The sequence below is a fragment of the Triticum aestivum genome, chromosome 7A (assembly GCF_018294505.1).
Source record: "Triticum aestivum cultivar Chinese Spring chromosome 7A, IWGSC CS RefSeq v2.1, whole genome shotgun sequence".
Taxonomy (NCBI): Eukaryota; Viridiplantae; Streptophyta; class Magnoliopsida; order Poales; family Poaceae; genus Triticum; species Triticum aestivum.
In genome coordinates this window covers 9197924-9224194 of record NC_057812.1, presented here as the reverse complement: position 1 = coordinate 9224194, position 26271 = coordinate 9197924, and the positions used below count along the sequence as shown (strand labels likewise).

The window sequence follows — 26271 nt, the reverse complement described above, 5'->3', positions numbered from 1 at the left end:
ATTAACAAATTCCCATCTGCCCATAACCGCGGGCACGGCTTTCGAAAGTTCAAATCCCTGCATGGGTGTCCCAACTTAGCCCATCACAAGCTCTCACGGTCAACGAAGGAATAGACCTCCTCCCGAGACATTCCGATCAGACTCGGTATCCTGGTACAACAAGAAATTTCGACAGGGTAAAACTAAACCAGCAACACCGCCCGAATGTGCCGACAAATCCCGATAGGAGCTGCACATATCTCTTTCTCAGGGCACACTCAGATGAGCGCTCCGTACAACTAAAACCAAACCTCGAGTTTCCCCGAGGGGGCGCCGCACAGGACTCTAGTTCGGACCAACACTCAGAGGAGCACTGCCCGGGGGGGGGGGGGGTTAGAATAAAGATGACCCTTGAGTCTGCAGAACCCAAGGGAAGGTGGTAGGTTGTTAGTGCAAATGGTAAAACCAATGTTGGGCATTGCTGGAAGAGCTTTACTTAAGGCGAACTGTCAAGGGGTTCCCATAATAGCCCAAACGCGTAAGGAACGCAAAATTCGGGAACATAACACCGATATGACGGAAACTAGGGCGGCAAGAGTGGAACAAAACACCAGGCATAAGGCCGAGCCTTCCACCCTTTACCAAGTATATAGATGCATTAATTAAATAAGATATATTGTGATATCCCAACAAGAAAACATGTTCCAACGAGGAACAATATCTCCATGTTCCAACAAGGAACAAACTTCAATCTTCACCTGCAACTAGCAACGCTATAAGAGGGGCTGAGCAAAGCGGTAACATAGCCAATCAACGGTTTGCTAGGACATGGGGGGTTAGAGGTTTGACATGGCAATTTGGGGACGCTGACAAGCAAATGGTAGGCATCGTAGCATTGACATAGCAAAGAGCGAGCAAACTAGCATAGCAAAGATAGTAGTGATTTCGAGGGTATGATCATCTTGCCTGAAATCCCGCAAGGAAGAAGAACGAGTCCATGAAGAAGACAAATGGACGTAGACGAACGGGTCCTCACAAACTCGACGTTATCGGAACCAACCCGAAGAAGCAGACACCAGAAAAGAAGCACACAACATAGTAAACAACCAACACATGAACATGGTATGATATGCGTGATGCGTATGCGATGCATATGCATGATTTGCAAAGAAATGAATGAACCTGGCCTCAACTTGGAAAACCAAGTATTCCACTAGAAAGATGAGATGAAATCGCTTGAAAACGATATGAAGATCGCCGGAATCGAAGTTACGGTTTGGAAATGGCAAGCGATTTAAATATGACACCGGTCTGCGATTTACAGCAAGTAGGCATCTAAATGCAATGAAATGAACATACTACAGCACTCAAACATGGCAACAAAATACATGGCAGGGATGCATTCAAGATGCTTAACAAAAGTCTAGCACTGAGCTACGGCCAAATCATCCATTAACAGGTTCAAACAAGCATGGCAAAAATGCAAATGGAAAACAGATCTCAGACTTAGTCAAATTAACACTTGTCTGAAATTTCAGATCATATAGCCCTCTTCGGAGCAACAAAACAACATGCTACAGGTCCTGAATAGGACAAAGAAGAACATGGCATGGAGCTACTCAACAAGCTTAACAAAAGTCCCTTAGTGACCTTGAGCCAAAAGGGATTCGAAAATATACTAACAAGCACACGAACATAGCAAAAACATAATCAGTTTTCAGACTTAGTGAAAACTGGCACATGCTGAAATATAACTCAAGTAGGCATGTTTACAAGCTCGATGCACTCACTACGGTGCAAGTTATGGCAAGGCAAGCATACATCCATTAAGAAGGCACAAAATTCAAGCTAGACATGGCAAGAACAATGGCATAGCATGCATGGATCAACTACAACAACATCGGCAAAATTGCAAACAGTTGACAATCTGCCCAGATTCACAACGAAGCAAAAGCAGAGCTCGATTGACTCAAGCTAGGGTGATCCATAATTGCAAAAAAAGACATGGATGGATAGAGCACTACAATATTAATAAAACTCCTTTACTGATCATCCTCAAAAAAGGCACGGATCACTAGGAAACAGCATGAACATATGGCATCATGAACTAAACAATCCCAGGACTTAGTGAAATTACTAAGTCCCTGAAAACAGAGTTACCAAGTGCCTCACTTTGCAAGCTTGCACTAGGCACCACACACATCACAAAAATACATGGGTTGCACCTCTGGAAAGATGACAAAACCCTTAACAAAACATATGTAGAGCTCATGGGCATATCATGCACACAATAATCATGGCAAAAATGACAAATGTCTAAGATGAAGTAGCAGATCTGACAATTAACTCAAGTAGCCCTCTTCTAACAGCATTTTGGGCATCAAGATTACCTCAAATGAAAATGATGCAATGGAATGAAATGATGTACTCTCTGAGGCGAACATTTTGATATGCTATATGCTCAAATCGGAGCTACAGATGCGGAGTTACGATGCGACAAACATGAGCATATGAAACAGGGAATCTCCGGGACTTGGTGAAAATTATACCTCCGCGAAAAGTCAACGCGGGATGAGGATATCCGGGATGGGGTGGATCCGGTTCGTGATGGCGCCGTTTGGATCGGGAAGTGGTGGATCTGATCCCGCTTCGCGGATCTCGCCAAAGACGTTCACCGGAGACGGGGGAGACGGTGGCCGGCTCGAGGAGCTCCGGTGACCGGGCGGCTCGGCGGCGAGGGGCACGGCGGCGAGAGGAGGCAGCCGGGACTGAGAAGGACGGCGGGGTGGCGGCCATGGCGTCGCGGCGGAGACGGTCAGGGATGGAAAACCCGTGAGGCGCGGTGGCGCAACGGCGGGCAGGGAGCTTCGGACGACGCGGGGCTTCGCGCAGGCGGCGGCGGAGCACATGGCGGCGACGAGGTACGGCGACCGGAACCAGGGCGGCGCGGCGGCGGGCGGTCGCGGTCGCGGGCGGCGGCGCGCGGCGAGCTAGGCGGAGCCGGGCAGCTCGGGCGCCTCGCCAGGCGGCGGCGGAATCTGGGCCCGCAACGGGCTCCGTGGGCCGCGGCGGCGGGGAGGAGCGGGAGGCCAGGTGGCGCGCGGTGGTTGGGTGCGGGGCGCGGCGGTGCTGAGGTGGAGGCACACGATTGGCCGGACGACGTGGCGGCGGCGCGGACATGTCCGGCGATGCGCGAGGAGCGGGGCTAGGGTTCATCCGCGAAAATTTCGGGGATGGCCACATATTTATAGGTAGAGGGAGCTAGGAGAGTCCAAATGAGGTGTGGTTTGCGGCCACACAATCGTGATCGAACGCTCTAGATGATGGAGCAGAGTTAGGTGGGTTTTGGGCCAAATTGGAGGGGTGTTGGGCTGCAACACACATGAGGCCTTTTCGGTCCCTCGAATAACCGTTGGAGCATCAAACGAAGTCCAAATGGCACAAAACTTGACAGGCGGTCTACCGGTAGTAAACCAAGGCCGCTTGGCAAGTCTTGGTTCAATCCGGAAATGTTTAATCCCCACACATGAAAGAAAGGTAGAAAGAGACACCGGAGGAGAACGAAGCGCCGGAATGCAAAACGGACAACGGGGAAAATGCTCGAATGCATGAGACGAACATGTATGCAAATGAAATGCGCATGATGACATGATATGCAATGCATGACACGCAAGCAATGACAAGACAACAACAGCGAATAAATGCATGACACCTGGCACATCGGTCTCGGGGCGTTACAGGTATATACAGAGAGAAGGCATTGATTATAAGCAAACCTTCTCTCCTGTGTCAACCAAGGATTCTTTCAGAATCATAATGGCATTAGCAGCTCACTACGACCTCGAACTACACCAAATGGATGTTAAAACGACATTTCTAAATGGTGACTTAAAAGAAAACGTTTACATGGCTCAGCCAGAAGGATTTGTTGTGGAAGGGAAGGAACATTTAGCATGTCGTCTAAAGAAATCAATTTATGGCTTGAAGCAAGCTTCAAGAGAGTGGTACCTCAAGTTTGATAAAATTATCAAAACTTTTGGTGTCACCGAAAATGTTGTGGACAACTTCATATACGTTAAGTTTAAAGGCAGTAGGTTCACATTTTTAGTCCTATACGTTGATGACATATTGTTGGCATGTAGCGATAAGGATACGCTGCATGAGACCAAGAATTTTCTGTCATCCAGTTTGATATGAAAGATCTTGGTGAAGCCTCGTATGTCCTCGACATCGAGATTCATCGACATAGGTCCAGAGGAACGTTAGGACTATCTCAAAAGCATACTTTGAGAGAGTACTGAAAAAATTTCAATATGCATAAGTGCTCATCCTCACCTTCTCCTATAGTTAAGGGCGATAAGTTTGGGATATTTCAATGTTCGAGGAACCAATATGAAACTGATCAGATGAGGTCGGTTCCTTATGCTTCAGCTGTCAGAAGCATCATTATGCTCAAGTGTGTACACGCCCAGATTTATGTTTTGTAACCGGGATGCTTGGAAGATACCAATCAAATCCAGGACCGGACCACTGGAAGGCCGCAAAGAAATGCTTGCGTTATATGCAAGGAACTAAGGATTTCATGCTTACATATAAAAGAACTGATAACCTAGAAATTGTTGGTTATTCAGACTCTGATTTTGCCGGGTGTGTGGATAGTAAGAGATCCACGTCAGGTTATATATTCACACTCGCGGGAGGAGCTATATCATGGAAAAGCTCCAAACAAACATTAACTGCTGGATCTACGATGCAAGAAGAATTTGTAGCATGTTATGAGGCCACCGGGCAGGCTGTATGGCTAAAGAATTTTATTTCCGGACTTAAAGTAGTTGACAGCATATCTAAACCAATTTTATTGTACTGCGATAATGAACCAGCAGTTTTCTATACGAGTAATAACAGTTCAAGTAATGCTGTCACACACATTGACATAAAGTATCGTGTTGTGAAAGATAGAATCCATGATCAAATAGTTGATGTTAAACACATAAGAACGAAGCATATGCTTGCGGATCCGCTAACAAAAGGCTTACCACCCAGTATTTTTCGTGAGCATGTTGCCGGCATGGGACTACCGGAAGCCTTATGATTCTGGAATAAGAGGACCATTAAAATAAACCACTCCCCAATTAGCAAAATGTTTTCCATTTCGAAATAGGCGGGTGTGCTATAAGTGTTGAGGTTCTATAGCGTTTCGAGATGTAGTAACACCTCACTTTGATACATCATTCCTATGTAGAATGGGCGAATGAAGTTAAGCCTAACGATCAAGGGGGAGAATGTTGGTTTTGATCTGACGGCTTAAACATGCCAGTTAGATCTATTAGTCTAACAGAAAAAAATGAAGGGATACCGATAAGTGAAGGGGTCCACGTACCAACGTACGTGAGTCTCGATCAGAACTAACGCGCCCTGATCGGGGGCGCCCAAAAACCAACTCAGGTTTTGGGTCCCCTGTCGCCAGCGCCATATTAAAATGATACGGGAGAGAGCTGGCCACCTGCGAGATCACAATTCACGTAAGGTTTACTCTCCTCCCGATATTCTCTCACCCCATCCGATCAGGGGGAGTGCTGCAGCGACGGGAAGACCTAAGCCAGCCGCCGCCGCTGTCCCTGGGCAGTGCCGGTGGCGCCCTGAAGGAATCAGGACGTCGAGGAGAACCTCTACTTCGACTACATCACCCCTGCATCAAGCCTGCACCAAGCAGGCGATCATGTCCACTGCCGTGACATGTAATGATCCCCTAAACCCTTCTCTGTTCATGCTTTTAGGTGATCTAGATGCAATCAGTTCCTGCTAATGGCATCCCAGAGATGCATAATTTATCCAACAGAGTGCATCATCGGCAAAGCACGGGCGGCTGGTGGGGTGGAGCACGGCATGCGTCGGTAGGAGGAGAGCACTTGGGGTAGGGCCGACGCGCGCCAAGCCGGTAGTGGACGCGCTGTATAGAGAAGAGGAGAGCAGCGTTGGTGGTGAGGTGGATGGATGGAGAAGAGGGGAGGAGCAGCGCTTGGTGGTGAGGTTGCAGGAGGAGGAAGATAGAGGCGGAGGCAGGCCCGGTCCTGATGGGGGGGCAGGGGGGGCGGCTGCCCCGGGCCTCCGGAACGGAGGGGCCCCCACCACGGGGACGTACGTGTTATAGGCCTGCTGCTGCGTGTGTCTATATGGACTGAAAAAAAACGCACTGCCATGCTGGCCCAAGTTTGGAAGTACTACGTCGTGAGGCTAGCTACGTCGTGCGTCTATATATGGAGTAACAGTTACGCATGCCGTCGATCATGGATCGAATCAGTCTTCATGGAAAGGCGCGTCAGTTACGCACGCACGCAAGGCACGGTCTCTGCCGCCGCCGCCGGATGCCCGGATGGATTTCGCCTCTTCGCCTCGCGATCGCCAGAACCAGTTGAACTACGGCGGAAAAGGGATGGCCAGCGAACATGAGCCCTGCACTACAATTTTAGCCGGAGACGCCCCATCATCGATTCAACAAGTTTATTCTAGATAAGGTACTGTGCCCTAGCGATTTTGCTTTTCCTATGATAATTAGTACAGATTATAAATTATAATCAACACCTATAATCAATACTCCCTCTTCATTATTTCATAGGGCATTAATAATTGATAGATTGGACATGGTTACCGTAGATTTTAGAGACTTTGTCATTGAAATCATTGTGATAATTAATAAGAATTTTGTCAAGATAATTGATTGGATCATGGTTGTTCTTTGCAATTTCCTATGGAACACTGAGATGCAAGCACTAGTCCATGATTATGGTTAATCCATTGTTCTCTAAATACAATGAATTTGATAGCACTCCCAATTCCATCCTAGTGAGTAAAATAATTTCAGTGGCTGTTGAAGGCAAGATTGAATATTGGGATCAACGGGAAGCGAGAAAGACCTACGTAATCGATCCCGAAGGCAACGCTTTAAGGGGCCCCGAGCTCTAATTTCGTCCCGGGCCCCTAAAATCCCAGGACCGGGCCTGGGCGGAGCGGCGCTGTGGACTGAGGAGGAATAGCGATGTGGATGGATAAGCATAGAAGGGGCACGCAGTGGGCGCTCGGTGGGGATTTGGCTAATGCTCCTTTTTTAATCATTTGTTGTTGCTAGATGCTCAGACTGGAAGAAGCTACTGGAGCGTGCTAGCACCACCGATTAGAATATTTTTCGGTGCTCATCCGTTGGAATTATGTGCGACTGTGGTTTATTTTGCTAACGTGTTCTCAGTGTCCTGTATTGAACTCCTTTTGCTCCCTCGACCCTTCTCACATTGGTACACTGACTGTTCCATGTTAGTAAACCATATGCTTATATTCATGTGACTGTAATCTTGGAAATAAATTAAATATTATAGTTCATAGGAAAGGAGCAGAAACCTTGACTGAAATTCAATCTCTCTGAAATTTCGATTGTAAACAGCCCTGGTTACACTACATACACGACTGTACAATTAGTTAGAAGACAATTCTTCTACTCAGTTTGCACCTCACCTCTTTTTAGGAAGATTATAATCTGTTCTTTCACACACATCACAATTTTTTGTATCAATGATGTAAATTTAAAGAGCGACCGAATTCTGACTTGAACATTTTTTTCCTGAATAGACGATTCTCGATCGTAAACTAAATTTTTCTTGCTACGGAAGATCCTAAAAAGGTGGAATTGAATGGAGCAAAAACAATAAGCTTCAGGCTAAGAACTCACCGGATTCCGGCGAAGGAGAAAGGGAGCAGGAAAAGGTTGAGAACCACATATAAGCTTTAGATTAACTCTCCCAAACCAGTGTCATGTTTTAGAAAAAATTCGATGTGGATGTTTATTGGCTAGAGGAGTGCGATATCTTTTTTTCCGTTGCAACGCAAGGTCATATTTGCTATATGTACCTAATAATAAAGGGATTAGTGTTTCTGTCCGCCCGTCCATCTTGAAACTACTCGTAAAGTTGTCATAAATTACTCACCATGCCACCCATAAGTGAGGAAAAAATGAATCATTTTTCCATCCACAAAGTGACCATTGCCTTTGATTCAATTATGTTCAACCCCGCCACATAACATAAGGAGTCAAGCAGCCCATCGGATAGAGCATCTCCCTTCCACCTTGGAGACCCAGGTTTGATCCTCCCTTCCTACCCTTTTTCTCCTTTTTCATTCGATAAAAAAATTCAGGTGGGCGCCCAAACCTTAACCAATGTCTTCTTTACATGGGGTATTTTAAAAATGCCTATTGTATATGTTTCCTACCCCATTTAAATTGAGTAGATATGATAGCTTGATACTTCAATAAAAACTATTTTTGGAGCCATAGGGGATTCTGGTTCCTACAAGCTATTATATGCTAAAGGTTACAACAGGCACATAAGCATTCTCTGTATTTAACAGTGCACTATAACCATACCCTATACGATGATGTACACTAAACTGTTGATACGAGCTTTACGTAAACCAGTGCCTTAGCGTTGATTTCCATATTCTTTGAAATTGTGCCCATAAAGATTTTTTTAAAGAATATCGATGTTGATGTAACCTTAAACATTTGGCATGCATGTCCTTACACTTCAAAAATCATACCACCTTTATATTTTTGTGCAACACCACTTATCATGTTGTTTGTCGTGTGGCACCGTGAAAGATTTCAAGTGATATTCTGATGTCATCGGTGTGTGGATGAGGGACAATTTCTTTTCTTCCGTTGCAACGCACGGGCATTTTTTGCTAGTATATAAATATAGAAATCCAGAAAGCTACTTTCCAGTCGTCTGGAAATTTGCAACAAGTCCGAACGACCCAGCAACCGTACGATTCGCATCGGTCACCAAACGGCCTGGACTGGCGACGAGAGAGGGCCTCACCTGCCCTCCCGCGAGGAGTAAATCTAGATGCGGCTCGAAGGAGCGGCCGTTGTCGTCGATGGAGAGCAGCACGTGCTTGTGGTAGTCGCGGATGGAGACGGAGGGGAGGACAGAGACGGCATCGGTGGATGCCCCACGGCTGCTCGATCTCCTCGCTCGTGGCCGAGCTCGAGCCGTCGACGGCGTCCATGGAGTCGCTCCGGCGAGCCGCCATGGATCCCCGCCTGCTGGCCAAGCGCAACCCGGACAAGCGGATTCGCATAGCGTCGTTCGGGGCACTGCGGCCGCTCATCGCACTGCTCAGAAGCGCCAGCCCGCCCCCGTCGGCCAAGCAGGAGCCACAGCAGCAGTGCGGCGCCAATGCAGTTCTCGACATGCTCGCCGCAAGGAAGCTACTGCCGCCGAGGGGCATACTGCTACAGTCCGTGCACGCGCTCCCGCTGCCGGTGGTGCAGAACCTGCTCACACTAGAGATGACCTATGGTACACTGAAGAAAATAAAGAGGAGTGTTCTGCATTGGATCCATCCTCTGCTTTGCTCCCTGCAGCTGCTTATACATATCATTTTGTTCTGCACTCATGTTGAGATAACATGGTAACATCACTAGTTTTGAAGAAATTGCAGTTTTTTTTTGAGAACCAATGAGTTCACTCTCATGGTTGGTGATTACATTCACGCAGACGGAGCTGCTCCAGAGATACAGGAACTCTTTCGAAAAGTAAACTGTTGCCACTTCTTTTGGCCTCCGCTGCCAGCTCATGAGCGAGGCTATTGCATTTCCTGCCTACCACCCTGATTTGAGGAGAGGGAAACAGCTTCAGTGTCTCTTTAATGTCTGCTATCAGCGGGTATCTCACCGATCGACATTGCTCTCTTGACAAAATCTCCTTGCCCATTGCTGCACAATCAACTTCGACTTCTAGTGCACCTCGGTAGGCCCGTGCGAGCTCCTGTAAGCCACTCAACAAAGCACTTGCCTCTGCTTCTTCGACCGAAGCACAGTACCCCAGATCTCTGCATACTGAAATATATACAGCCCCAACAGCATCTCAAACAACAGCACCGGCCCAAGCTCTACCTGATTCCCTCTGGAATGCCGCATCCATGTTGATTTTCGCCGTTCCCACACCTGGTTTTACCCAATGATTGGCTGTGTTTGCAACAGGTCTGCATGGTTGGGCATCAAAAGGGGATCCACTCCTACTGCCATTCGCTGGGGCATCAGGCAGTTGGCTATTAGCCCAATCCAGGCCAAACTTGCGCAAGACTGCAACAGAACCCGATACAGTATTTTTTTCCATCTCCATGAATTAAGTTATTCCGCAGGTTCCACGCCTCCCAGCACACGAGGAGGGTGTCTGTTCTGACATTTTCATTGAGCGGGTCTAGCAGCAGTTGGAGCCAGTCTTCCCCAGTATACCGAAGGAATTCCTCCTTTGGGAGTTCCCAGTATGCTCTCATCTCATTTCTAACAGCCTTACTTTGAGTGCATGTGATCACAGCGTGGTATTCATCCTCCCTTTCATTTCCGCAGATTTCACACATGTCATCTGTTGCAATGGTTCTCCTTAGAGCATTATGTTTTGTCGCCAGAGTTCGCGTTGCCACTCGCCATCCGAAGATTTTAACTTTTTCAGGGACCTTTGCCTTCCAAATCAACTATCAAGTCCCACAATTTTCGGTCACCCACCTCGCTCCCTGAGCTTTGATGGTTTCGACAAACTGTCCCACATGAGTTGTTCGGATAGTTTATATGCACTCTTCACCATGAAAACCCCGTTTTTCTCGTAGTGCCATGCAGCCGTGTCTTCATATTCCACTGAGGGGATCCGGATTTTGGCGATTTCCTCGGCATCAAAGGAATGAAAATTTTGGTTTATCAGACTCAGGTCCCATTCTCTAGTACCCCGTTTCATTAACTGATTTACCCACCGCAAATGTGATCTTCTCACAAAAGCAGTCGTACGCAGTCCAGCTTCTCTCGGGATACATTGATCTCTCTGAATTTGGATGTTCTTTCCATTTCCCACTCTCCAAATCAGGCCTTTTTTGAGCAATTCTAGACCCCACTCAATTCCTCTCCCAGCTTGGGATGCGTCTGTAGAAAAGACCGTGTCCAATAGATTTCCATGAGGATAATACTTTGATTTTAAAACTCTGGCACAAAGGCTTCCTGGGTTTTATAGCAATCTCCAACTCTGCCTTGCAAGGAGCGCCTGGTTGAAAAGATGCATGTCTCTAAATCCCATACCTCCATTTCTTTTGGCCTTAGTTATATTCTCCCATGACATCCAATGTATTTTCCGGTGGCCTCTGAAGAAACTGCACTTCGCAAGTTAGCAGCGGCAACAACAGCTATTCGGTGCTCAATTAGAGTACCAATTCAGTGTGAATCGTTCCAATTAGAGTGCCAATTGAGCATCGACAGCATCAGCTAGAACATGCTCGAGTACAAATGCATCGTTTCAGTTCAGAAAATTCAGTTTTTTAGTGTTCTTTTTTCTTAAGAAAGTGTACGAGACCAAGGTCTATTATTAGTTTTCAGAAAATTCAGGCTTTCATTGTTCTGTTTTCTCTCTGTGAAATGCAGCTTGGTAAATTAAGAGTTAAATTCAGTTTCAAGAAATAAATCGGAGGGACAGTAGATACAGTTTGTGTCAAGTAGATGTCCTATTATATTTATGAAAACGCTAAAAACTGAACCAGCCCGATAAATTCTATGTAAATAGCATGATAATTTAGGCTTCACAGAGCTGATAACTTGCATATAAATACCAAGGGGTAATTTTAACCCGGGGAATAAGTTCTTGAAAAACTCCCCTGGTAACTTATTTGTATATCGAATGGTAATATACACATCGCAGACCAGATAACTTAGGTACAAAGACCATGATAACGTTGACCCTTGAAAAAAAATATGGAAAATATACTCCGGTAACATCTGTCTAAAATAACATGGTAATATAGGCTCCTGGACTTGATAACTTAGGTACAAACACATGATAACTTTGACCCGAGGAAAAAAGTTGTTAAAAACGTACTACCGATAACTTTTTTTGTAAATAGCATGATAATATACATTCACGAACTTGATAACTAAGGTACAAATACCACGATAACTTTGACCCATGAAAAAAAGTTGTTGAAACCATACTCCGGTAACATCTGTGTAAATAACATAGTAATATATGCTCCCGAACCTGATAATTTAGGTACAAACACAACGATAACATTGACCCGGGAAAAAAAGATGTTAAAAACATACCACCGATAACTTTGTGTGTAAATAGTATAATAATATAGACTCCCGGTCCTGATAACTTAGGTACAAACAACACGATATATCTGACCCGTCAATTTTTTTATTGAAAACATACCACTAATAACTTCTCGTGCAAACAACATGATAATATAGGCTCCCGGACCTGATAACTTAGGTACAAACACCATGATAACTTTGACCCGTGTAAAATGGTTGTTTGAAAACATACTCCGATAACATTTGTATAAATAACATGGTAATATGGGCTTCTGGACCTGATGACTTAGGTACAATCACCTCAATAACTTTTGACCCGTGAAAAAAAGTTGTTAAAAAAAATACTCGGTAGGATCTGTGTAAATAATATGGTAATATACGCACACCAGAGTTGATACCTTATTTACCCCAGGCATGATAACTTTTGACACACACAAAAAAGTATTCGGAACATGCCAACATGGTATCTAGTTTCGAAGGTCTCGCGGCGGCGGGTTTTTTTTGTTGTGAAAACAGATTTTGGATCAAACAGGTGATTCGAACGACAAAACATTTTGAAATTTTAAAACAAAAAGAATCCATGATGACATTAGCTTTTCTGCACTTTTAGTGCATTTGCATGTGGGGAGAAGGTGGAAGAAGTCAATTTTTATGCCCGAAATTTGCCTATGTAAACATCATGGTAACTGATGTATCATATACGTGATAACTGGCATATCCTATGTGTGGTAGCTTTTACCTAAAAAAAGTCGTCGGAACATATCAACATGGGATCTAGTTTCGAAGTTCTCGCCGCGACGGTTCTTTTATGTGAAAATAATTTTTTGATCGGAGCAATGGTTTGGCCTAAGAAACATTTATAATTTTTTGAATCATGGGGGAATCTATGGTGATGTCATTAATTTTGTCTCACATGTATGTAATTAAGTTTTCTAACAAATGCCATGCATGTGCATGAGGGCATCTGCAACAGCTTGTATGTTTGATCGTTGGTAAAAGTGTTCACGTCAGCAGCCAACAACACATCATACAAGCTCTTCAATGAGACGTATGTTAAAAATCCAGGCGGGTCCACTAAATGTTGAAGAAATGAACAGACTTGCCTCGGAGCTTGTGCATGGAGGTAGCTTCAGTATCATACGATTTCATTCTCTCTCTTCTTTTATTACATGCCATTTCATTAAAACAGTCTATGTGCCAATTTTACAAACGATGATCATACAACCATTGGAGATGTCTTGATGAAGAAAAAGCAACATTAATTACCACATGCATGTGGAGAAAAACGGACTGCACGCAATCGCGAGTTTGAATGGGCTGCATGTGGATCGTCATCGCTAAAATCAGGACGTCTGGGAGTTAGCACTGTCAAAAATAAATAGATGCTCTTTGTTGATATCCCACTTCACAGCTCAAAGACTCCAAAAAAAATTTGACAGCTCAACGAGAGAAGCGATTCAGCGACACTGGGCTCGGATGCAGCCGACTGCCCAAGCGTTTGCTTCTCATTATAGCTACTAGGCGGCCCTCGATCTACACCTTGACCCGATCGTCACTGGAATATTTGGAGTACTCTGGCTGACCTGCGGGCCCCAACTCCCACATATTTCTCTTCAGATGACTGCCTTCTCTGAAGCTTGCACTGCGTTGGTTGACGGAGCTTCAGTTTCTTCAGTTCCAACCTGCCCCTGTTGCCTTTGCACAGCTGCTCTGCAGCACCCCAGATAGTTCGAACCTATGGGCCGATGGGGTACCAGATTAATGAGCCTTGCACTCCAGCACCCAAAGAAGGTTAAATGGAAAATTATTTGTAGTAACTCAACAATTAGACACCATCTACAGTGGATGGTCTAAAGAAGGTTAAATGGGAAAAAAATACACTTCACCACACTAACATGTTGGTAAATGCTAAAACGATCTTAAAACAGTTGTGTACAGGCAAAACAGAGTATTTGAAAGTATATAGAAAATTGTAGAGATATCCAACAATAGTGATATATAGCTATAAATCAGTGAGGGGCCACCAGTAGGTACACATATCAGTCAATATCTAACTCCACTTGGTTTCACCCTCTCACCCCAGCAACCACACAATCCCATAGCAGCCTTTTTTGGTTTTATCTAACTAATCATGCTTGAATCTTATGAGACAAGATGCATATTGTGTCTCCTCGTACATGCATACTGAGTCTCCTGTACAACGGAGTTCGGCAAACAATTGCATGCTGTCTGCACAGGAAGAAATCCAGTCAGCTGACCGTAAGTAGCACATTCTCTAGCAATAGGCTGAAACTGAGGACCGGACATCTAGTTTTGAAACTGACATTTTTGCGCTGCAGATGATTAATCTTACTCTGTTGCCCTTTATAATACAAGTTAACTTATGTGCTCCAGCAGCCATTGTTAACACTGATATTTATTTGGTGATCTAAGCAAAGAGAGCCTTGGCTCAGTGGTTGGGCATGCAGTTGTGCAGCCTAACGGTCCGAGTTTAATTCCTAGAATTGACAGATGATGCATAGAGGTTTTCCCCCATTTATTGAGAATCAAGTTTGGTGTGTGATGGAACCACTCATCAAAAAATATCTTGATACTCATTTAAAAAATTATAAGGACCATGTTTATCTTGATACTCATACTAAAAATGGCCGTATGCATCTCCAGTTGGTGCAGAGGCCGGGGAAGTGAAATTCTCCCTCAATTTTTATACTTTGTAAGGTCTTTGTGTGAATAATTAATAAAATGGCTGCATGCATCATCCAGATGCAGTAACCGGGGGTCCTCCTCCATTTCTAAAAAAAATAGATTAAAGAATTGAGTTGCACTTGGCCCGTTGCGTCATGAAAGGAATTGACGCAGGAGCGCCTCTTCAGAGCTTTCTTGGCCTCACATAGGCAATACATTCCACACAAAAATTCTTCCTGGTTGTGAGATTTCTGGTGTCTTCCATTTCAAAAAAAAAAATCTGGTGTCAATTTGTTCTGGAGCAGTAACTGACAACATCTTGCCTATTCCTGCAGAACCGTGAGTGACACAAGTGAGAACAAGTCTTCAGTCTTCAGAGCAGATGCATCGATGTCTAGCTTATTGTCCAATCGACAAGTTGGAAAATGAAATGATAATGGTACAGGTAATTGTTCGTATATGCAAGCTGCAAAATAAGTTCAAAGCTAGCTTGAATATCGGTATTTCAGTATTTATTGAATGAAAGGGAAGTGTTGTCGACCTAAATACAACATTTCCACACCCTTTCCATCTTTATTCCCTTCCACTGCCTTTTTCTGAGAAAAATGTTTCCTTCCACAGTTATTTGTACTAACTGAACAATTAGACGTACACCATCTACTCTGGATTGTCTTACGAATATTAAATAAACTCAGAAAATATAATTCACCGCACTAACGCAATGGCAATGCTAAAAGGATCTTAAGAAACAGTTGCGTATAAATAAAACAGAGTATTTGAAAGTTTATAGAATGAAGGAAATTATAGAAATATCCAATAATAGTGATGTATGGTTGCAAATAAATGAGGGACAATCTTCAGTCAATATAGCTCTTGGATTCCTTGATCTTATCTCCATTTGCTTCCGTCCTCTCTCCAGCAACCACACAACTCCATAGCAGCCTTGGCTAGCGAGAGACCTACACAGGGGCGGCGAAGGAACGAGCAGCCGTACGCTGCTCTTTCACCAATCTGGACAAGATCAAATCTGGACGTTGTTGAGGTGAATTCTCTTCTCAATCCTTGGCCTTGTTTTGCTCTTCTTCGATTGTTCATCTTCTGTTTTTTTAGCTGTACAGTAGGCAAAACCCCACTGGAATTTTTGTGTATGTATCAAAAAGTATGTACAAGAGGGCTATCACGAGTTATACAAAGCTAAGCTATTGTGGAACTATAAAATAGGAGGATTACGAGGTTGTTCATGTTCTGCAGTGCTTAATCTCTCTTCTTTCCTGTTGCAGTATCTTATTCCTCCGACCGTGAGCCGCATGACAGAGTCCCTGCTTCTCCCTCTAGTGCGCTGCGTGGCCGGCAAGGCTGCAGACGCACTTGTTGAGACCGTGAGCCGCATGTGTGGCCTCGACGGTGACCGCCGAACGCTGGAGCGCCATCTGCTAGCCGTTGAGTGCAAGTTGGCGAATGCCGAGGAGAGGAGTGAGACAAACGGGTATGTCAAGAGCTGGATGAAGGAGCTCAAGTCTATCGCCTACGAGGCCAACGACGTGCTTGACGACTTCCGGTATGAGGCGCTGCGCCGCCAGTCTAAGATTGGCAAGTCCACTACCCGCAAGGTACTTGGCTACATCACGCGCCACAGCCCGTTGCTCTTTCGTTTTGAAATGAGCAGGAAACTCAAGAACGTCCTCAAGAAGATCAATAAGTTGGTTAAGGAGATGAACACATTTGACTTGGAGAGTTCTGTCCGTAAGGAGCGGCAACATCCTTGGAGGCAAACACACTCAAAACTGGATGACACTAAGGAAATCTTTGGAAGAGATGAAGATAAGAAGGTGGTGGTGAAGTTGCTGCTGAACCAGCAAGATCAGCGGAATGTGCAGGTGCTCCCCATCTTTGGGATGGGAGGTCTTGGCAAGACAACTCTTGCTAAGATGGTGTATAATGACCAACAGATCCAGGAACATTTCCAGTTAAAGATGTGGCACTACGTGTCCGACAACTTTAATGTCGTTGCTCTTTTGAAATCCATCATTGAGTTGGCCGGAAATAAAAGATGTGACATGCCTGACACCATTGAGCTGTTGCGAAAGCAACTTGAGGAAGTCATTGGCCAAAACAGGTTTATGCTCATGATTGATGATGTGTGGAATGAGAACGAGAGGATGTGGGAGGATGATCTGAAGCCTCTTTTGTGTTCTGTTGGTGGACCAGGAAGCATAATAGTAGTCACAACTAGAAGCCATAAAGTGGCCTCTATAATGCAGACCCTGCGACCCCTCAAGCGAGAATGTCTGAGCGAACAAGATTCATGGGAATTGTTTGCACATAAAGCATTTAGCAATGGTGTAGAGGAGCAAGCAGAGTTAGCCAGCATCGGAAGGCGTATTGTCAATAAATGTGGGGGGTTGCCTCTTGCTCTCAAGACAATGGGTGGATTGCTGAGTTCAAAGGAAAAAGTACAAGAATGGAAAGCCATCGAAGAAAGTAACATTGGGGATAATGATGGAGGCAAATATGAGGTCATGCCCATACTGAAGTTAAGCTACAAACACCTGTCCTCTGAAATGAAACTATGTTTTGCATTCTGTGCAGTTTTTTACAAGGATTATGAGATGGAGAAGGATAGGTTGATCCAACTATGGATGGCAAATTGCTTTATTCAAGAAGAGGGAACAGTGGATTTAGTACAGAAAGGAGAATTTATTTTTGATGAGTTGGTTTGGAGGTCCTTCCTCCAAGATAAGAAAGTGGTAGTCAAATCTGCAATCCATCATGGTGACACACAATATAAGATAGTTGTATGCAAAATGCATGACTTAATGCATGATCTAGCAAAAGATGTCACAGAAGAATGTGCAAGTATAGAAGGATCGTCTCAGCAGAAAGCATTGTTAAAAGGTGTTTGTCACATGAAAATGTCAAAGGCTGAATTGCAACGAAGCAGTGGGTTATGCAAAGGCAGAACATACCTCCGCACTTTATTAGCTCCATCAGAATCATGGGAGGATCATAATTATAATTTTCCAAGCAGATCACACAAGGATATTAAGGAGTTGCAACAGGTATTGGCATCACTAAGAGCATTGCATTGCCCCCCTTCTCCAACTGTCATTTGCAAGGCCATAAATGCAAAACATTTACGGTATCTTGACCTCTCTGGGTCTGACATCGTTAGGTTGCCAGATTCAATATGTATGTTGTATAACCTGCAAACACTAAGGCTCATAGATTGTCAGAACTTGCAACAGTTACCAAAAGACATGGCAAGATTGAGAAAGCTCATCCATCTTTACCTTTTTGGTTGTGATAGTCTCAAAAGTATGTCTCCAAACTTTGGTCTACTTCACAACCTTCACATATTAACAACATTTGTTGTGGGTACTAGAGATGGCCTTGGGATAGAGCAGCTCAAAGATTTACAATGCCTTAGCAATAGTTTGGAATTGTTGAATTTGAGCAAGATAAAGAGTGGCGAGAATGCAAAACAACCTCAATCAGAAGAAAAATCTAAGTGAGTTGTTCTTCTCTTGGGACCAAGAAATAGATGATGGGCCTAGAGATATTGCATGTAATGTGGAAGATGTGCTTCAGTGCTTAGAACCTCATAGTAATATCCAGAAATTGGAGATATGTGGATATGGTGGCCTAGAAATATCACAATGGATCAGAAAGCCTCAGATGTTTGACTGCTTGAGAGAACTCAAAATGTCTGATTGCCCAAAATGCAAGAGTATCCCTGTAATATGGCTCTCGGTCTCTCTAGAGATTTTGGTCTTAAAGACGATGGATAACCTGACAACATTATGTAATAACCTTGATGAGGAATGTGGAGGATGCATTACCCCTCTGCAAATTTTCCCTAGGTTGAAGAAGATGAGGTTGATTGAGTTACCAAGGCTGAAGATATGGGCAGAATATAGTGTGGGAGAGCCTAGTAATAACCTGGTAACATTCCCAGTGCTTGAAGAGCTAGAGATCAAAAATTGCCCCAAGCTTGCAAGTATTCCAGTGATCCCCAATGTCAGCAACTTGACAATACTTGGAGTTCACAGTATTGCGGTCGGTTCAGTTATTATGTGTATCCGTTTAGGCTCCTGGCCATTTCTCGCCCGCTTAACTCTTGGGTCTCTCGAAGACAAACCCATGTTGCCTCTAGACGCCCAGCAAGGCCAAAGTGAAACACCTCTTGAAAAACTTGTGTGGTTGACTCTGGAAGGCCCCAACAACTTGGTCAGAAGCTCTCGATTGTCCAGCTCACAACTTATGGTTTGGAAATGCTTTTCGTTCGTGGAAGACCTGACGATTGATGGTTGCAGCAATCTTGTCCATTGGCCAACAGAGGAGCTCTGGTGCTTGGGTCGCCTCCGCCTTCTGTATATCATACGTTGTGACAACCTGGAGGGGAGCACTTCATCGTCTGAGGAGGAAACCCTTCCGCTGTCCCTGGAGGCATTGGCGATTTCTGAGTGCCGGAGTGTGATAGCGCTGCCTTCGAACCTTGGGAATCTGGCCGAGCTGAGGAGTCTCTTTGTGAGAAACTGCAGCATCCTGAAAGCGTTGCCTGATGGGATGTGTGGCCTCACTTGTCTTAGGGAATTGAAGATTTGGGGTAGTCCAGCTTTGGAGGTGTTCCCGCATGGTCTCCTGGAGCGGTTGTCAGCCCTCGAACGCTTATTCATAAATGGCTGCCCGGAGTTGGGAAGACGATGCAGAGAAGGTGGGAAGTATTTCCCATTGGTCAGTGGATATCATCAGCTTAATTTTTTTTATGACGGTGCAAAGTAAATCGGCAAAAGCATGAGCGCCCTGGTAAATAACCAATCTCCCTTGTGTCTAAAACTCTAAATAAATGTTCTCACATTGAATCCGGTGATAACGCGATGAATTCGACATATCTACAGGTCTGAATCTCTGAAAGCATCCATGGCATGAAGGAGGCAATGGTCAATCTTGCCGCTGTGCGCGCCGTGACCTGGAGGGCCAACCGCCGTCCTCGTCAATCTATCTATCTCTCTCTCTCTCTCTTTTGAAAGCGTACACCCGCAACTATACGCGCTACTTGTATTTATACGTCAAGGAAAACAGTACATGGACTCGTACAAATACAAACATACATAGATGATACAAACAGTGCGGCTGCCACCACCAAACTACAGCAGAGAAGATCATAAAAGGAACAAAATAACAAGTTGGTCCATCGTCTTCTCCGTACAAGCCGAAGATGCTCAGCGCCATTGTCTTCCGCCGTAGAAACTGCTGGAGAAAAACCACCGACGCAGAGCATGAAAACCAGAGCCGGTGAAGCCCCTCGCCCTCTGGCTTTATTGAGCCGCAATAGCCTCCCAGCCTAAAGACCAGGATGAAATCCGGTAAGGATCCGGCGGCCGGAGGCAACCTCCCTCCATGAGGCGCTCTCCGAGCTTGCATCGGCTCGGATCTGGGGATTTGACCACTCCGTCCACACCGAGACGGCCAGATCCACGCGCCACTGCCCCGTACCGATGACTGCCGCAGCTGCTCGCCTTCGCGCCCGCCCACAGCTTCGCCACACATGGCAGCCGCAGACGAGCGGCGCTTCAAAAGCGCAACTCCTGTACACCTCCCCCTCGCAGACTCCACAACGACGCCGGAGAACTCGCCGCTGCAACGGCACCGCAGTCGGAGGGACCTTATTCCTACCCAAGCCCGCCGGTGCCGTGATAGCGAACTTGGCCGGAGAACTAGCCTACATAGCGCAGAGACAGTACAGCCACCGGCCGGGGGAGAACCGTGGTCCGCTGCATCTCCAAGGCCCCGAGGGGCACCGAAGACGGAGCGGCCCGACGGCCTCACCGACCGGAGCGACGCCGGTCGCCCTCCTTTCGCCTCCCTTATCGCCTCCTACAGTAGCACTGGAGAGGAGAAGAAAGGTCTAGAGGTTCTATAACGCACGGGCCTTTTTGCTAGTCTCTCTGTATGTGTGTGTGGAGGTCCTCTGCAAGTAGAATTTCATTTTTCTCAAAAAAACATATACGGAGTATGTAGTAATACACGAGGTCGTTCCTTCAATCTGTACAGCGCAAGGCAGGTGTGACTCCAACACTCTTACCGTACGAATGTATCGCAAGTTAATTGCGCGGCTCGGCTTGATAGCTATTACTGGAACCGGAAGCAGTTCATAAGAAACTCATTGATAGATATTGATAGCTCCAGTCAATATCAATGAGTTTGCAATGAGTTACAAACATGAGACTTCTTTTTTTCTTTTTTGCGAGAAAACATGAGGCTTCTTTTCAAGTCCGTGCTGTAGATTCCAATCTATGTGTACATCATTGTAATTTCTGTGTGTCAGATCAATGAGTTACAAACAAAGTCTGTGCTGCTGAAACAAGGCTTCTTTTCACTTCCAGGTAGATAATAAACATCACAATGGCCAAGGATTTTCCCTCCGCAAAACGGCAATGTATGTCGTACTGGTGATGAGACTGTTACAGTTGTTCCTACAATGCCGATAACAACTAATGGCAACAATGATCTGAGCTCGTTGGAGCCTGACTCCTCGTCACCAAAGCAGATCTATTCATCTCTTGTCAACAACTAATTAATCATCACCAAATCAACTCTTCCGTGGAATCAATCAATGATACTAATCAGGCAGGCAGGCACACACACTGACTGATTGCGTACTGGATTATCATCAGAGCGTGGCGATGTACGCGTCGGCAAGCATCTTGCCGAGCCGGACCTGGGCCTGGGTGGTGAGGTGCGTGATGTCGTTGGCGAGGGGGAGCCCCATGGCGTCCACGTACTTGAGGTTCGCCACCCGCACCGCCCTCTGCTGCTTCCGCACCAGGTCCAGCCACTTCCCCTGCTTATTCCCCTGCCACTGCGCCGTCGCGATCCCAACCTGTTCCAAGAAATCATGGATGACGCATTCACTCTCAGAGTTGAGATTAATGGAGTCGGGGCAGGGGATCCATCATCCATGGATGTAGCTACTGTGGCGACAGACAGACGGACATACCTGGATGACGAGGAGGTTGGGCAAGGCGAGGTCGCGGCGGACGTCCCGCACAAACGCCTCCATCCTGCCGGCGTACGCCAGCGCGTCCTCGCGCCGCAGGGTGTCGGCCTCCCCCTGGAACCACAGCAGCGCCGCAATCCTCCTCCCCGTCCCGGCGCCGGCGACGCGGGCGCGGGTCACCATGCGCTCGTACATCTCGGTGCCGCGGGACCAGTTGGCGATGGGGGTGCCGCCCTGCGCGCAGGGGACGAGGCCCACAACGGCGCCGCGCGGGCAGGCCGGGGAGCGGAGCAGCGCGTGCGCGAACGGCATCCCGGGGCCCACGCCCACCACGTTGCCGGCGTCCACGCCGGCGTGCAGCGGCTCGCGGGCCTCCTCCCAGCGGAGGGACGGGGAGAGGCGCAGCGTCCGCGGGGACGGCGCGCACTCGGGCGGCACCACGCCGTCCCAGCGGTTGCCGACCGTGGCGCCGCCCCGGCCGCCCATGTTGGACTGCCCCGCCAGGATGAACACCAGCGTCGGCGCCCTCTCCGCGCCCCCGCGCGCGCCCACCGTCACGGCCGCCGCGAGCAGCGCGAACACGGCCAGCAGAATGGGCAACACTCGCGGTCGTGAGAGCATCGTCGCCGCCGCTGGCTCCATTGTCCCGGCAAGGCCCAAGGTGACGGTGGCTCGCTCGACGAGCTGTGCTCACTGGGTGCCTGGCAGTACTGGATGCCTGGATCCAATCGTGGGGAGATGGTATGATATAGAAATGGTACGGCAAGGGACAATGGCCAATCCGCCATGGCGTGCGGCGGTGTGTGATGCTGTCCTCTAGCTTTCTTGTCTGGGGGCGAGGGAGTGGCAGGCAGCGGCAGTGGCATGTGTGTCTGTCACGGGCAACCGCGCTTGGCTCGAAACAGGCGTCAAATGAGCTGTCCGAGCTTGGACTCCACTGCACAAGAGCACATGACTAGTACCACGGTGCATTGTTTTTTTGGACCTAAAAAGACTAGTACTGGCGTCGGAGGAACCAAAAGGCAATGCTGTGAAAAGCCAGACAAGCAAAGAGTAACGGCACCCTGTGGGTGAATCAGTAGAATATAATCTTACATCCAAGGATGCTTTTTACTACAAAGTAAGAAGTAAGAGCATTTACAGTAGTGATGGGCAAATCCGGCCCGGCAAACGCCCGCGGACGCTTCCACGGATACTGACTGGTCACGTCTTAAATATTTGATTCTATAACCGGACACCTTAAATTAGAAACCGCAAATTCATATTATTACATGCAATGTGAAACATAATCAAACCAGAGCTCGCTCGGTTCTGCCGTGGCCATGTCCGGCGGCCGGCTGCGCTCCCCAAAGTGTTGATCCGGTCGCCGGTAAGGTAGAGTAGGGCATGAGACACACGCCGGCTCACGGTACGCAAGGCGCCGCTGTCTCCCATGCTCTATTCTTCCTCGTCGGAGCTCGTAACCCGAACGGTGCCGGTGCACGTCAGAACGATGATGGATTTGTCATGGGACGTGCCGGCGACGTGCACCACGGCGCGGTTGCGGCGCCCGAACTGATGCACCATACGGGGCGCCAGAAAATGTGACTCCGCCTCGCCGATGTCCAGCGCCGCGAGGGCTGCCGTCGCCTCCCGCGCCCGGTGCCTGGCACGGCGGGCACGTTGTGCCATCTTCTCGTCAGACGAGACCCATCGTGGGTCTCGCTGCTTGGCGCGCCAACAGAGGGGTTGCGCGTCCACAACCGCGTTCGGACGCCAGACGAACCGCATCGCCTCCGGTGAGGCCGCGACGGCTGCCCTAGCGTCAGATCCATGCGCCATTTGCACGGATGCAATGGATTCTCGACGTAAGGAGTCCGAGCGCTGCTGTGCACGGGCCTCCTCCACGGGGCCGCGTGAGAGGAGCTCGGGGTCGACGGATCTGGAGGTGAAGGACTCGAATCCGCTGCCTGCCATGACGGAGACGGCCGAAAACCACCGGAGGTGAGCTCGGGGTGGCGGAGGGGCGTTGAGAGGAGTGGCATGAAGTGGCTAGGATTTGGTCCGGCGAGCGGATGGGAAGGAATATATGCGGGGTCTGGTGGGAGAGCGTGGGCCGAGTCCGACGTGGCGGGCGTCCGGGTGCCCTCATATCCGCCTCATATTTAGACTAGATATAAGGGATGTCGTCCAGATCAGACGTTTGAGGCCCGGTTGAGGAGGTTGTCTGGATCGAAAAATCATGACCGGTCAGTGATCGGGCGGCCCGCCCAGGCATTTGAGGAGGGTTTAGGGTGTCTGGTTGTAGATTCTCAAATTCTCCCCTGATTTCATCGGGGCCCCTTTCCATCGTCCTATTTTCCGATGCTAAGAGCATCTACAGTCGGGGACAATAAATCTGGGCACGCAAACGCAATGGACAAGCCTAGGCTGGCAGTGACCGATCACATCTTAAATTTGCTTTTTTGCGTCTGATTCCTCATACGTGAAACACTGAATCATTACAAAGCATGCAAACAAGGAAATCCATGCACTATGTTGATCAAATAACCTATACTATAACAATCCTCTTTGGAGATGTCCACTATCTCTATGCCCAGCTCTGGGTACATGTGCGGCAGCCGCAACTATGGCTCCTCCATGTCAAGTTCGGCGAAAAGCACATCGGTCGCTGCCCGTTCCTGCCGGATAAACTGCCGGTTCGCCTTGACATAGGCCTCTTCCTGGACGGACTCCAGGATGGCATGCTGCTCCGCCATCTTTGCCGCTTGGGCGACCACGACCTTCGCCATTGTGTCCTCCATGTCGAAGCCCGCATCCAGCAACAGTTCCTCCTCCAGCTGCTCAGCCTCGTCCTCCTCCAGATCCGCCACCTCCATTGGAACGGCGACTGCTCCTCTTCCTCTTCCTCCGGCCCCGACGAGTCCACAGGCAGGCCGGCTGCGATGCGGGTGGCGTGCCTCGCCCGGATCTCCTCCTCAATCTGAAACCGGCGCTCCGGCGTGAGCATAGCATACGTCGTCTTCTTTTCCCGGGCCATGCAGAGGCCGGGTGACATGGGAAGAGTGAGGCAAGGCGGGAGAGAGGTGGATGGACCGGGGATGGCGATGCAGGGAGGGAGGAAGTGGATGTGGCTAGGGCTGGGGGGAGGGGGGCACTGTCCGACTTAAATAGACAGACTTTGTCCCTCGGACGGAGAGCCGGAGCGACGCCACACGACGTTCACACCCCACCGAACGAGATGCCCGTCGAACCATCGGTTTCCCGGGTGTTTTCCAGTGGGACCCCATCGCCAGTTCGACGTGGCGGATGCACCCAACCGCGCCTAAGCCTCCCCATATCCACCCTACATTTGGGCTGAATATGGGGGGTACCGATCAGTCCGGGTGTTTGAAGCGCTTGTCTGGGACAAGTGTTTTTACCCGTTACTGACCGGCCGTGGGCCCGAGCATTTAAGGTGGGTTTGTGGTGCCCGGTTGTAGATGCTTTAAACCTTCGCGTTTGCAGGTCCAATAAATTTATAGAGAAGCCTTTGTAGGCCTAGCATTAGTCGAAGTAGAAACTACTACTCCCTTTGCTATGTATCTATAAATAAAATATGTCTAAGTATATTCTTTCAACATGTAATTCAGAATAGAGAGAGTACAAATTAATACTTATTTTATAAAAAATATAAAAGCGTTTAGATTACTAAAGTAGTATATACTTTATATATTTCTTTACAGAGAAAGTAGTTGTACTTTCTATGCACAACTTCTCCATCTCTTCCCCGAGTAGTGTACCGCAATGTACAACTTGTTCTTCTCGATCGACTTCCTCTTCCTCGACTTGGTATGCGCCACAAGTCACCAAACATAGCCCTTGTCTATTATTATTTTTACGACACGCATCTAGATTCATCATCCATGCGTTCATTCATTAAGAAGGGGAGCAAACCTCAAAATGAGGTGAAAAGCTTCAGTTAGAGAACCAATTGTGCAAGATCGCCAAAAGGAAATAATGAAGGATGAAATTATAGAGGGAGGATTAGTGATTGAAAGCTGCAAAGCAACAAAGGCATGGACGGGTTAAACTTTTGAGATAAATACACTCATGGTCACTATACTTGCGACGAAAGCACGATACAGTCGCTGAACTTTAAAATACACTCGTTACGGTCACTAAATACGATGGCACGTGAATATACAGTCACTGTAGCGCGTATGCGGTGCGTACATGCCTAGTTTGACCAACTGTTGACCGCCACGTAGTGGTCTCTCATTTGGCCAATGATGCATGGAGGTGTTTTCTGTAAAAGAACCAAAATCCCCAATCCCTCAAATCCCTAAGCCGCGGCGTCCCCCTCAAATCCCTAACCCCCTCGGCCCCCTCCGCCTCTGTCGCTATGCTCCGCCACCATCGTCGCCGCCGTCGAATAGGGCAGAGCCCGGCAGATCCAATCTAGACGACAGCTCGTTCTCCTCTGCCGCTTTCCCCCGCAAGCTCGTCCTCCTTTGATGTC

At 47.5% G+C, this 26271-nt stretch overlaps 1 protein-coding gene and 1 pseudogene across 1 annotated transcript; one reads left to right on the top strand and one right to left on the bottom strand.

Annotated features, from left to right (window-relative positions):
- The first annotated feature begins 15705 nt into the window (after window positions 1-15705).
- LOC123151376 (putative disease resistance protein RGA1) lies at window positions 15706-19910 on the top strand (annotated as a pseudogene).
- Window positions 19911-21144: 1234 nt separating this feature from the next.
- LOC123151375 (probable carbohydrate esterase At4g34215) lies at window positions 21145-22631 on the bottom strand. Its single transcript, XM_044571102.1, has 2 exons — window positions 21792-22631; window positions 21145-21674 (listed from the first exon to the last, which is right to left on the bottom strand). The coding sequence occupies exons 1-2, from the start codon at window positions 22431-22433 to the stop codon at window positions 21465-21467; spliced, it is 852 nt and encodes a 283-aa protein (XP_044427037.1). The 5' UTR covers window positions 22434-22631; the 3' UTR covers window positions 21145-21464.
- Between the last annotated feature and the right edge of the window lie 3640 nt (window positions 22632-26271).